Source organism: Epinephelus lanceolatus, chromosome 2 (assembly GCF_041903045.1).
Source record: "Epinephelus lanceolatus isolate andai-2023 chromosome 2, ASM4190304v1, whole genome shotgun sequence".
Classification (NCBI taxonomy): domain Eukaryota; kingdom Metazoa; phylum Chordata; class Actinopteri; order Perciformes; family Serranidae; genus Epinephelus; species Epinephelus lanceolatus.
In genome coordinates, this window is record NC_135735.1 from 21,409,994 (window position 1) to 21,424,905 (window position 14,912).

Sequence of the window (14,912 nt, forward strand, 5' to 3'; positions counted from 1 at the left end):
TGTATGCTACAGTGGGCTGATCTGACTGGCCATGATTGATGCGATGCTGTAAACCATTCCACTGATAATGTATTGCTCGTAATCCAATCCCAGTTTCCATTTATGCTGCAGGTGCGCCGCGCAGTTTGCCTCTGGCTGCGAGAATACCAAACATAGCCACCACACCCTGTGCACCTTGTGCCCTGTCTGGTTCATTGGCCTTTCCCCCCATGCATCATTGATTATCTTATAATGTGAAGGGTGGAGATGCTCTGGGTGTCAGGTGCTGTAAGAGTGAATATGGTAGTGGTGTGTTAAGAGGAGATGTTTGTTTCCCTGGAAATATTCATGGGAAAAAAGATGTGGAGGTGGGAGTAAGATCACTGACAGAAATTAGGTAAAAGAGGAGGAATTATCATGATGTTCATTACATGCAGTGAATATAGAGATCTAGGGGTTAGATAGATGTGTAAGTGGCATTGTGGTTTCTTGTCCAATGTTATGCTTGCAGTCTGCACTTAATCATGATCAAAGTATTTGAAATATATCCACAAGTATGCTCCTAATGCTTGCCATTTAAAGTTACAGTGTGCACTAAATATTTAGTTTGTGAATTCTATGGCTCTTATTTTGGTAATAATTTATGCAGTTGCTGTCACGACAACATCACGACATCAAGCTGTTTGTCAGACATCATGTCAGACCTGCCAGACCTGCACTGCATCACTGAAATTCTTCATAGGAAGCTGTCAGTTATCAGGAACTATAAATCATTTGCCAGACAGTCATGGATGTGAAAGAGCCCCACATTCATTTAAGGTTTTGTCATTGCATGCAAATTTAATATTCAGATTTTCCACAATGTCACTTTATATGTCAGAAAGTGCATGTAGAGATAGGCATTTCCACAGATTTGTGTGTATGTACGTCGTGTGATGGTTTATTATGGCTTTGTTTTAAATGCTGTATACCTGTATATAAATATATAATAGAAACCCTAAATCACAAAAAAAGTAGAAATGTAAACAGTAAGTGATTCATGCCTACTTTGTCATAAAAAAATTAAAGGGTCAGTTCACCCTAAAATCATAAAATACATATTTTTCCTCCTACCTGTAGTGCTATTCATTAATCTACCTAGTTTTGGTTTGAGTTGCCGACTGCTGGAGATATCAGCCCTGGAGTTGTCGGCCATTTCTAGAATATAATGGAACTATGATGGCACTCAGCTTGTGCTGCTCAAAGTGCCAAAAAAAAAATACATTTGTAAACTCAACAGTAATGTCTCTTTCCAGAAATCCTGACCAACTTACTCAAGATAACCCTCGTTGTGAGCAATTGCATGTTGGAACTATTTTCTTTCTATTGAACTACACCTGCCAGCCGTATCACCCCGCAGAAGAAGTGTGCACCTTCTAATGGATGAGAGGCCTGGGCTTGTGAAAGCGTGATATGTAAACAGTGTTAGCTAGCTCAGTGTTGCTAATTCAGCTAGCAGTAGATGCACGCTTCCTTCTGTGTTGTGATACTTTGAGCACCATATGCCGCGTGCCATCTAGTTCCATTATACTAGAGAAAAAGGCAGACATCTCTATGGCCGATATCTTAAACACCAAAAAACACAGTGGGGAACAGCTCAGACCATCACGCTGAAAGGTCTTTGATGGTAGCTGCCTTCCTGTGTATCATGGGTTAAACAGACAAGTGGTAATAGGTAACACTAAAAACAAAAATATGCAATCCCCTTGAGGCAGGAAGTATAGCCATTATTAGTCGCTGCGTTCTTCAACAAGTATTTTGTTATTACAGCTTCTCTGACACGGCATGCACGGATACTTGGGTCATTCGTGCATACCTAATGTGATCTCCACTGAACTCTTTATATCGTGAATGTCCCTTGTCAATGATCCATCTCATCAGATTAGTGAGAAAAACCACTGGTATTTAACTGGGAAATACCCAACTAGTCAGGTCACTGAAATGCTGCTAATGCACAGGGGTGGTAAGTAACAAAGTACATTTACTCAAGTACTATATTTAAGTACATTTTAAAGTATTTGTACTGTACTCAAGTAGTTTGATTTTCTGCTGCTCTTTACTTCAACTCCCCCACAATCCAGGGGCAATATTCTGAGTATTGTTAAAATGCTACTTAAGTAAACGTACATAAGTACTATCCCCAAAATGTACTTTAAGTGTCAAAAGTAAAAGTATTCATTATGCCAAATGTCTCCTTTCTATAATATTGTATTATTCTATTTTTATCCCCAACACATACATGTAGAAGTATTTTAATGTTTGTAAATGTGGAGCTAATTTTAGATACTCTATATACTACTGGGTAGATTAGTAATATAGCAGTGCATGATATTGTATGTTTTTCTTTATATTAAAAGAGACTAGTAGGTGTCAAATGTAGAACACTATGCCTCTGATATGTAGTAACATATGAAGTTACATAAAAAGTATAAATACTCAAGTGAAGTATAAGGTTGTTATAATTGTACTTACTGTAAGTACAATATTTAGAATCTAACTAGGTACACTTACTCAAGTACTGTACATGAGTACAAATTCTAAATACTTGTACTTTACTTTAGTATTTCCACTTATTCAACTTTATTCTTCTACTTCACTACACTTCAGAGACAATATTGTACTTTTTAGTCAACTACATTCCTCTGACTGCTTTAGTTACTTTTCAAATTACAATTGCAAACCCTCCCTGTCCAGTAAAAACCATTGGTGATTTTTAAAGGGACTGAGAGATTGAGTGTTTTTTAAAACTCTGATGCATTGCTGTAGATTAAACAGTATATAAAGAAGTTTAAATGAGCACATCTACAGCAGTTATATGCAACACACATATATAATGCAGCAGTAATATCAATGTATAAAACGTATTATTTAATAGTAAAACACTGACAAAGACCATTTCACTGCATAATGAGTACTTTTATTTTTGATACAGATAATACTTAGATTCTAGTAGCCTATGCACATTTACTCAACTTATGTGCATTTTAAGGTATTTGTACTTTACTTGAGTATTTCCATTTTTTGCTACTTTATATTTATACTACTACTCCACTTCATCTCAGGGACAGACATTGTGGTTTTTACATCACTACATTTAGCCTATTTGACATTAGTTACTTAACAAATTCAGATTATTGATAAAGAATATAATCAACTAATGAGCAGTATATAGCAATATATATATATATATATATATATATATATATATTTCCAGCAGTATATCAAGCAGCCTAGTTAAAATGAGTCCTACCTTAACCAGCTGCAACATTAAAATTATGATCTCCTGCATATAGTCTCTACAGAATCGTAAAGTTTGGTGACTTTTCTTCTGTTTTGTGTGACTAATGGGACCGTTCTGTTTGATTTTTTTTTTTTTTAATGTTTATTTGAACAATAATGGTATTGATAACATATATTATTATATCCTATTATATTCATTCATTCATTTTCCATAACTGCTTATCCTGTTAGTGTCGCAGGGGGCTGGAGCCTATCCCAGCTGACACTGGGCAACAGGCAGGGTACATCCTGGACAGGTCCCCAGGGTTGACACATAGAGACAGGCAATCATTCACACTCACATTCACACCTACGGCCAATTTAGAATCATCAATTAACCTGCATGTCTTTGGACTGTGGGAGAAAGCTGGAGTACCCGGAGAAAACCCATGCTGACACAGGGAGAACATGCAAACTCTGCATAGAAGGGCTCCCACACCCAGGGATCAACCCGAGTAAGATTTTGCATGTAGGACTTTCACTTGGAGCAGAGCATTTATACACTGTGGTATTACTATCTTTACTTAGGTAATATATCTGAGCTCTTCTTCCACCATTGTACCCAGTTACACTCTACCACAGCTTTAGAAACACTGTAAACAAGTTGTTTTACCCAGCCTGACCCTCCTTCATCTTTACACATGATGCTGTCCACAATCTTCTCCTGTCATGTGCACTAAACTGCCTTTCGGCATGAATAGCTTGTGCCTGGATTCTAACACATAAATAAAGTAAATATTTGTAAGTTTAGTATTGTCCACTACCATACACTATTCAAAATATACAGAAACTGTTGTGTAAACTTAGATATGATCAGAACCTATATGATATATCATATCAACACAGATATTCTTACCTTACGTAAGTGCTTAAATGGCTCATACAGTACAATGCCAGTATTGTATAGCTCTGGGGTCTTAATTGGCTTACTTTATAGAGGGGGTGGCACATCAAATCAAATCATATCCTTCTTCCATTTATTTTATGGAAGAAGACTGCACAAACGTATGTGTGTGCTTGTGTGTTTGCTTGCCCTGTCGTTAGTTCTATAGTGTTATACTGTTACTGTATATTTGGGGTTTCTCAATTGACTTTATATAAGAGGAGTGCACTCCCAATTTGGAAACACTTGGATTTGGGGGTGGAGGGGGCAAAGCAACATGGCTTAGGGCACCCAAATGGCCAGCAACGGCCCTGATTCAGATTTTGCATGTAGGACTTTGACTTGGAACAGAGTATTTATACACTGTGGTGTTACTACCTTTACTTAGGTAATATATCTGAGCTCTTCATCCACCATTGCACTCAGTTACACTCCACCACTGCTGTTGAAACACTGTAAACAAGTAGTTTTACCCAGCCTGGCCCTCCTTCCTGTAGTCTTTACCTGCCTTGTTCCTCTCGCTGGTGAGTGTGCAGCGGTTGGGCAGCCTCTGACGTTGTGGTGCAGGTCTCACAGTGTTGCACAGGCCGGGCCCAGTGCCGCAGGTTGTCCGGTAGGGTGCCTGCCGAGCTACAAGCATGCTGTTGATGTCAGGAGCAGAAGAGGAGGGGAACGTGAGGAATGGCTGAAAACTGTCGGTGATCTCCTGTTAGGAAACAAACCATGATTGTCCGGTGTGTTTAACTGAACATTTCACCGCCGCCGGGATCAGCCTGTTAGCGTCGCATTAGCAGGCACCGCTCGTTGTGGTTATATATTTTTTGTGGTTATTTAATGGGACAACGAAAACGCAAAAAAACGCAAGGTAGGCTACCGCTCCTGTCGCCAGCCCTGCTACTTTATTTTCATGGACTAATACGACACACAGGGGGGTTGAGAAATGTTTCACAGCAAGGTAAAACACTCGTCTACGGAGGTAGTGTTTGCTTGTTAACGCTAGCTAAACTGTGCCGTTGGTATTTTCTGGTCGGGCTCGTGAATGTATGAAGTGCTCGGACGTTATATTTTGTTTTGAAAAACGTCGGTCAGGCTTCATCTCTTCATGCCTCAACCGACCAAACCACATGAGAAGTCGACGTCCGGAGTAGACTAAACCACAAAGGAAAGGCCATCTTTTTTGTCGCTTTCACCTGAACCGACGGGGAGAAAATGCGTGTGGATTTGTTTTGGATATGTTTGTGGTGTTTGCTTCGTCCTGGTGCCGCCGGTCAAGGGCAGTCGACGGCCGTTTGTTCGCCCTCATGCAGCTGCGATGGAGATGGGGGTGCAGACTGCTCCGGGAGAGGGCTGACCACCGTCCCAACTGGGCTCAGTGCTTTCACCTACTACCTGTAAGTACTAACCAACATCCACATACCTCCAAACGTGTCTGTGCACCCATACATGCCTCATCATGGAGGCCTGAGTGTGGGATGTTGTGTTTACATCAAGTGGGTGCATCCAACATCATGGGGTAAACTTCCCACAAATGGCCCACTGGAGATTAAAAAAAGTCCTAATGAAGGATGATGAACATGTCATATCTCCACAGAGTTCAGTTAAAGCTTGACAACTTGCCACCAACTTTCTATTGCAGCCAAAAAGTTACCCAGAACAATGTTAAATCAGATTCCCACTCATGCTATAATAGACATGTGCATGAGTGCTGCAGGCGACATGGTGAAAATCAAATATCACAGTATTTTTGACCAAATACCCCAATATCAATATTGGAACAATAGGGCTGACTATTGGTGCAGTCATGAAATATTTACACAAGAGATTTTTTGATCGATAATCATCAGTAATGTGGATATAATGACTAAGCAGAGGCAAATAAGACAACAGCAAGGACAGTCTGGTCAGTTCAGAGATGACATCACTTTACTGTAATGTAACCTGCAAAACCAGGAAGACACTTATGATATTATAGCTGCAACTAATGGTTATTTTCATTGTCAGCTACTGTGTTGATTATTTTCTTGAATAATTGTTTGGTTGTTTGGTCTGTAAATTGTCATAAAATGGTGAAAAATGTTCATCAGTGTTTCCCAAAGCCCAAGTTGACATCCTCAAATGTCTTCTTTGTCCACAAGCCAAAGATTTTTAACTAACTGTCACAGAGAAGTAAAGAAATCAGGAAATATTCACATTTAAGAAGTTGAAATCTGAGATTTTTTTGTTTAAAAAAAAATGCTCAAACCAGTTAATCAATTATCAAATTAGTTGGTGATTAATTTAACAGCTGACAACTAATCTAGTTGTGATATCCAAACTTACAATATCCAAACTTATATTGATACAGTATGGATATTTTGCCGAGTCCTAGCTGCAACTGGTGGTTAAATGCTTTATCAGTTATTCAATCAATCATTTAGAGTTGCAACAACCTGCTGTAACCTTACTGGAAACTATTTTGACAATCAATTAATTATTTCAAATCCTTTTTCAAGCAAAACAATTTCTGGTTCCAGTGTCAAATATCTGCAGATTTGGTTCTTTCTTTGTCATATATGACAGTAAACTGAGTAGTTTGGGGTTTGGTTTTGTTGCTTTGATAAATAAGCAAATTAAATATGTCATCTTGGACTTGGGGAAATAATCATAGACATTTTTTTCTTCTCTTTGACAATTTTTAGACTGAACAGTCACTTTAGAAAATAATTGGCAGACCAATTGATGATGACAGTAATTGCTAGTTAGTTTGTTGAAAGCAGTGCGCAAAATGTCAAAATTGTGAAAAATGCCCATCACGTTTCCAGAGTCAAGCTGACGTCTAATAATTGTTATGCAACCAACAGTTCAAAATGAAAATAAATAAATAAATAAAGTAATTTACAATTATGTAAAACTTGGAAAAGCATCAAAACATCACATTTGAACCAGGTAAATGTTGAACTGTATTGCTTTATTATAGAGTAAATGAGCAAACAAATACATTTTAAGTTAATAGACAAATCATTTTAGCTCTAGACATGATATTTATTTCCACTTTATGATGGGTTAGCCCTATTTGTGGCATCAGCACTCAAAGGGTTATTTTACCTGTCGTCCAGCAGCAGGATGTGTCTTCAGAGGCATTAAAGTGATTTTAACCAGCAAACTGAAGACAGTATTGGGTTCACAAAAATACCTTGATGCAACATACTGCTGAATAACAGGTAAAACCATAACATTTGTATTTTTTCCCCCAAGTGCTGCTTTGAAAATCCTATTCGACCAACCCAACAAGCAATGTACGGAGTGCTGAGGTCACAAATAGGGACAGGTTTGGTTGAGTAATGCTGTGTGGATTGTAGCCAGCAGTGTGTTTAGTACAAAATAATTAGGAATCAAGCTTGTGCCATTATCACATTCTCACCACAAGTCTGACTAAGAGTTTAACTACTGCTTCATGTAAGGGCACTCATTTTTATACGAAAAAAAGTGTGGCACATGTGCAGGTAGGTTGACTCTTTATGGGGTGGTGCAGGTACAGTTGATGATTGCCCCATGTAGAAAGAAACTCCTTAGTTGTTTCACAACCTCGGTTAATCATAAACTATAGTAACCACCATGCTAAGTAACAGCATTCACAACAGCAGTTTAGTGTGGCTTTTTGTAATTACTGTACTCCCTTAAACAAATGAATAGAAGTGATGACTCTAAGTTTACATAGGTACTTGCCTGTTTAAAATGGGATCTTTGGTTAAGTAAATAACCTGTATTTCACTGTCACCTTGCCTAAAAGGTTTGTTCTTGTGTGTGGAAACCTCTCTGTTGTTTTGCCATCTTTTAACAATGGTGGCCAAAGCCTCGCTACACCAGACCCAATACTGGTGCCACTAGAAATCACTATTGTTAAGAAAGTGCTGGGTAAAGTAAACAGAGGAAGTGGATTCATATGCCAGGCTGTCAAGACATGTCACACTGAGCCCACTGCTTAAGCTGAAACTCTCAGTGTACTCTTTCCTTATTATGGGCAGTCTGACATCCCGATCACAACATGAAGCAATGTTTTCACAGAATGATATCATAGCCCGTGCTGCCACTCTGACGGCCCTTTTTTATGCCAAAATGGAGAACAATGTGTTTCCAAGATAGTGCTATCTTCTTGTCTCTGCTCTGTGCCTATCCCAATAACAGGTTTTAAACGCTAAACTGCTTCATATATTCACTTGAGCCTCTTAAAAGTATGTGAAAGGTTGTTTGTCCCTCGCTCTGTCCTACTCTCATTTGTTCTCCTGGTCTCTTGAACTTAAGTTGTCCTCTCCCACTCCCTCCGTCTTTTGTATGTGGAGCACTGGGGTTAGGGATCATGATGGATTAGTGAGACATATTGCAGCTGCAAGGGCTCCTTCTCTCAGGGCTAATGCACCCACAATGGTCTGCTGATGTGTAAAGGGAGAAAAAAAAGTCTTGTATATGAGTGTTTTGTCATTGCAGCATTCGAACTGAACTTTTACAAGTTTGTTTGCAGTTATCATGTCTTGAGAATCGATTTGATGGCTTAGAGGCGCTGGGAAAAATCCAGTGTAGTCAGTGCCAACAACTGAAAGGAAGGTGTAAATTTTAAGATACAAACAGGCACACACACACACACACACACACACACACACACACACACACATAACCGCAGAAACAGACAGCTCCAAGATAGTGTTTTGTAATTGTAGCAGTGCCCAAAGGTCAAGAGGTCCTTAATACAAGTATGAGTTTTTTACGCTGTTCCTATTGTTACCTTCCTACTGTTGATTTGTGCCTTTGCTTTTGGAAAAAAAAAGTCATGGCAAGGGAAGACCACACATTTTGCAATAAATCATATGACGATGTTGGAGTGGACTCTCACCTGCAGCCCACAGGGGCTTGAGTTTTGGCATCTGTAATGGAAACAGTCCTGTCACAGAAAAGCAGATGAGAAAAGAGGAGGCCCCTCAGCCAGTAACAAAGAAAACACTCCTATTGAAGGTATGTAGTTTACCTGCCACCGAGCCTCTGCACAGGTTTTTGGTACAGTGTGTGCATTAACTCGTGCATTTTAAAGGAGCTAGAGGGGGTTGTTACAGCTTACATCTCGGCTGTGTTAGGTCCTTTCATAGCGTGAACACGGTTGAGACTTAGGGAAAGAGGAGGGGTGGCGTCAGGGGTCCTGCACTCTGCTGGTGGAGCTCGCCGGCTTCACCATTGGTGCCCTCAATCCATTTTTAACTGAATGATACTTTTGTTCTTGGTCAGCAGAGGTGAAAGGAGCCAGTCAGAGGTTCCCATTCTCAAACAGGATGACTTGTGGATAGGAGAATATTAACCCTGTCCTCTACTTATACACCTATTCCCCCCCCCCCCCCCCCCCCCCCCCCCCCCCCCAAAAATCACTCAGTTTCTAACTGCTAATGGTAGCTGGTTTTCTGAATCTCCAGTATTTAGAAATTCAGTGTTACCCCAAGCTGAGTTTGGTAGGAGTTTTAGGTTTGTGACTTAAACGGGGGTATCATAGCTATGTTTACTAAGCAAGCAAGATCTTTGGACCTGTATGGCCTTGGTCAGATTGCCAGCCCAAATCTGTTTTTTTGGCACATCTACTGTAGATTGTATCCAGATTGATTTTAGAAAGTAGGACAGCAAAAAAACACATGAATGTGATGTCTGCAAATTGGATCCAAACACATTTGGAGGTGGTTTTAAGTGCGATTCCAGTTGAATTTCTCCAGATGCGTCTCAGTCCGGACACTCTGGAAGCTCAAATTGGATTTGTCAATGTTAAATTCAGAGAAGTTGAAGTGCTGAGCAAAATCCATGCTGCTTTTAGCAGAGTGCTATGGACGATGACAAGGAGAACCACAGTCCGTGGACAGACACTGTAATAAAATGAAGTGAAGGGCAAGTTCTGTACTGCACCTCGACAGTGTGATTGTTCGTTGGGCAAAATGACGGGCCTCCATTTCTCATACTTTCCCATTGAGAACTGTCTCACCAGCGTAGCCACATAGTTACTGACGCCTACATTGTTTGCAAAGCAACCCATGCAGATAAGTTGGTGATGTCTGGATAAATATATCCAATCCAATCACTTGCAAGGAACAGTGTACATAGTCTCAAAGACCTGATTTGAGAAACAAATCTGATTTGCCTGCAGTCTGAACATAGTCTAAATTGACTTTTAACAATGGCTGATTGCAGCAAAGTAAAGACTGTGTGGTCTTGGTCTCCAAAGTTGGGCAAGTGGTAGAAGATTTGAAGAAGCTTAGAGTTTCAATATAACAAATATTCTTTGTATGCAATGTTTGTCATGTGGAGAGCATATTGAGGACTTGCGACAACAGTTTTACAGGTCCTTATTTGACATTAATTCAGGTGGACAGTGATGAACTTTAAGTGTATTGTAGCTTTGGACTGGAGCAGAAGGAAGAGCAGCTAATTTTGCATCCCACCATTTGTCCAAAAAATAACTGCTGAACCTCCCATTTTATTTTGTTGTTAATGTGGTGTGATAAAGATAAGTTAGTTTTTAATTGTACATTTTTTTTTACTCATTATAAAAACTCTTACTGCGTCATACACCCTATATCTGAGCATGCTGATTAGATTGTGAAAGAACTGAGCAGAGTAACGCCTGTAATTGCATTGTTCCTGTGTTTTCAGTGTTGCACTGAAAGGTCTGGGAGTGTGTTGCAGATTTAGTTTAATTTTAGGTTACACACAACATCTTGAGCATCCTTGATTGTATGTTTTAAGGAAATTATGATGTATTGCACTGTTGGCCCATTAGAGATACAATATTTGTCTGGTGGTAGAAATAAAGCTAGTTTTCAGGGTCTGATCCCCCAAAAAATCAAAACCCACTGTTTCTAAAAAGTAGCTTTAAATAAAAGGCAGTTTGGTATGGTATGATCTTTGCAATGCTGTTTACTTTCCAATAAGGTTTAAAAAGTTGAAATCTATCTTGCTAGATTCTGTATTTGTCTCTTTGACGTAGTTGCAGTTAAAAGAACTGCCTTTATTCAGGTATGTTTTCTATGTTACTTTTGTCACCAAATGATTGATCTGACCGTACTTAGAGGCCTTTTTTTGCTAAATTTCAGAAGGAGAAATAGAGGCTGAATTTCAGGCTTGATTGAAGGTAATAACTATGTAATTTAAACTTGTGTCTGAAACCGTGTCTTGTTAGTATATATTCAATATCAAAATATTCGACCACTCTCGCAGAACATGCATAACTGTCCTTTAACACTTTGTTACCATTGGCTGTGCAGTGAAATCAGCATAGCGACAGCAGCAGCTGTCAGTGCACACTGCATCTATTCACCTGCAGTATTGATGCTTTCTTAGGGGCCGTACACATGTCACGTCTTTTACCGCCTGGAAAATGCGAGGTCTGGGCGCTGTGTGCGACTTGTGCCTATTCTGTGCCAACTTTAAAGGGTGCAGAGACAAGTTGCACCTGAAGTTGCTAAGCAACCATAACAAGCACCATATCATAGCCTGCTGCAATGTTTTTTAAATGTGTATTGGGATAACAAGCTCAGGGTAGCCCTGCACTAAAATGAAAAACTTTTTCTCCATATTTAGGACAGACTCATATTTACGGAAGAAAGGAAAAATATCTGTCAACCGTGACTGGTTGTTTCCCGCCACATGACATGCTGTTCTGCGTTCCAGAAGTTGAACTCTGTTTATTTCAGTGTGCAGCCATCACACCTTGAAAAATAGGTGCTCGGGAATGTGTGTGCATTGCGTCTGCATCGCCCTGGCGTTTGAGCCTGGCTGCAGTGTATTGACACTGAAAACAATCGATTTGAGGCCGCAAAAAACACGGCATGTGTTCGGCCCCTTAGACATCTGACAGAGTGGTTATACAGGCCAGTGTAAGCAGCTGTATCATAGGAACAACTCAGAAATACAGCTAAAATGCATGTCATATTGAAAAGTCATCCTAAAAATGTTATCTATGTTAATTTTAAATGCTTCAGGAATTTAACATTTCTTTGCATGAATTTAGACCTGCTCTGTGTTTGCGCATCTCTCAGTCTAGATTTCTGACTGTGAGATTTTTACCAAAAATTACATTTTTTGATAAATCATTTAATCTTTGTAGCATCAGAAAATAGCGAAAAACATCCATCCCAGTTCCCTGGAGTGTGAACTGTCTTTAAAGGTTTTGTCAGATAAAGTTTACAATGGTATAAAACAGAGAAGGGCAGCTAATTCTCAGAGTATCAAAATAGTGCTGGATTAATTTTCTGGCAGTTGACTAAACAATTAATCGTCTAATTGTTGTAGCTCTAAATCATAAATTTGGCCTTAACAGCATCGTGATAGGCTGAACTTTGCAGACTCTTGTGCTGCTCCTCCAATCTGACCAGATGAAAACACTTGAACCATCTGACTGAGCCATCAACAGACTGTCCTTATTGTCCTGATATCCATTACTAACAAACTGTGACAGAAACCTGAATGAGAACATATGGCAGATTATCCCTACGAGTGCCATCGGATGTCTCTATGAGAGGATGGACCCTGGTGCATTTTGCGAGGGGTCTGTTAACATCATATAACAGGTCACGTAAAACATTGTTCTGGTCAACAGTTTAACCACCGACAGTGTGCAAGGTCCATCAAACCATGACCAAAGCAACGAGTCTCCTGCTTTGTGCTACGCTACATTACAAGTTAACTGTTGGAGAATGGATCTAGCCAGACGTGCGGTTACTGTCTGTCTTTATAACAGCTCTACAGCATTGTCTTCTTCATGTAAATTGAAGTTGTTTTCTAGTATCTTGTTGCTGCTAAGTATTGGAAAATTTTACGCACCTGTAAACATTTGAACAATATAAGGAGATGCAGGTCGGCCACTTCCTGTGAGAAAAGGCATGCACTGTATGTTTCACTTTCAAGAGATTTTCTAACTCAAGAGAATATTCCGAAATTAAAATTAAACAAAATGCATTTGCTTAAGGCTTTTGGGTTTTGGGAAATCATTTTCAAATTAGTAAGGTAATACAGGTGCCCTCAGTAGCGGTTGTCTTTTTCTCAGTACCATCACAGCAGTGAGTCACATAATAATGGATGTGGTAGACTTTTTTCAATCAGGTCGTTAGAAAATAATCTTTTAATATCAGTAACAACAAATCTCTACCAGTTGATCTAAATTAAGCTCAAATCTAAAATGAAAAATGATTGACTGTTCAAGTTTTCTTGAACATTTTTACAATATGGTTTATGAGAGTGTTAGTTGGATCACTACAGATGATGCCAGGTTTCCACTCCACATTATACCTTGCATTGTGGCTGAAATGTTTGGTTTTATCAGACCATGGGATCTTTTTTCAAAGCATGTGCTTTTATCTATGGGTGCGCTTGTATTGTCCACTCTGCCACACAGGCTGGATTTGTGAAGTGCTGCACTGATTTGAGCCAATGAACTTTCTGTAGTTATGTCCCTGTCATTTCTGGCATCTTGGCTACGACCTCAGTTTAAGTCCTCTCCTAGTTTTTTGGTTTAGTCAGGTGACTAGCTCTAGTAAGATTGTGGGAAACTTATAAAGCCTATTGTGCTCTTTAGAAAGTTTCCCAACAAGCACTTGTTAAAGCGAGATAGTGAAAGCAGCACAGCAGTTACACTCAGTAGTTATTAGGTGTAAATCAGTAAAAACTAGGCTCCTGTGGTTATTTAGTAACTCGTATTCTGTACTTGGTAAACACACTGTAGCCAGGGCAGAACTTAGAAACAGCAGGTGCAACTGGCTGCAGATCTGTGCTTCATTTCTGTGTTTAAGTGCTGTAGACAGTTGCTATATGCACCCTCTTTGGTTAATGGTAATGTTTTATAGTAAAATTTCATCTAATTCATCCAGTTTTTCATGCATCTTAAAAATGCTTCAGGAAGAATTTGTTTGTTGTCTGTTAATCAGAGGCAGCACAAGTGTTCAGTCGCAACTGAAACCTCTGTACGCATTTGGTTGTAGTGTACGCAGTGTTCGTCTCAATCATTCTGAGCCCCTCTACTATGAATTGATAGTCTACTTAAAATGCATGATTTCAGTATATGATCACTACACACTGTTAAAAAATCATTAACTGTCATTGGCCCCAGGCTACATGATTGATACACTGCTCCCCAACATTTGTCTCCAGCTTTTTTATTGTGCATTCAAAAGCAACATTTCAGTTTATCACACTATAAACTGTGTTTTAATGCTTGTGTCTGTGCTTTAAAAAGTTTGATGTGTAGTGTTTCTGTGTTACACCTGCACATAACAATTGCTGTGTTTATCCCTTGCCTCCACACGACTGTGGAGTTATGGACCCCCTAAAACGGAGACATTTGAAGATGCTGCTAACCCCACTCTACTTTAATAAAGCCCAGGGTTGCGTTCAAGCCTTGACGGTCAGAAATGAAGACTTGTGGAAAAGATGACACACCCATGTTCGCTTCCCAAGTGGTTCCTTTCACCCTCAATGTGTCGACCCCAAACATTATAGCTAGGTCTATATGTCTTTTGTGATTTCATCCTTCTTGTGTGGGTAACCTTACTCCTTTCCCATTGCCATGGCTTCCTGTGGTGATGGGTAATGCTCGCGGTACTGCTCTGATATGTCGACGTATTTGCAACGACTCCTAATTAGTTTTTCGCCATCTTGACTGACATACATACTCATGTTACTTTTAGAAAGAGTTCCACCTCGTTGTTAGTACAAGCAAAGAAATCTCTGGTCT

General features: G+C 39.5%; 1 protein-coding gene across 1 annotated transcript in view; it reads left to right on the forward strand.

Annotated features, from left to right (window-relative positions):
* The first annotated feature begins 4,645 nt into the window (after positions 1 to 4,645).
* lgr4 (leucine-rich repeat containing G protein-coupled receptor 4) overlaps positions 4,646 to 14,912 on the forward strand; it is a 37,806-nt gene continuing 27,539 nt past the window's right edge. The window contains exon 1 of the mRNA XM_033627698.2: positions 4,646 to 5,571. Coding sequence (XP_033483589.2) covers positions 5,390 to 5,571 — 182 coding nt within the window. The 5' untranslated portion in view covers positions 4,646 to 5,389. The remainder of the gene's footprint in view (positions 5,572 to 14,912) is intronic.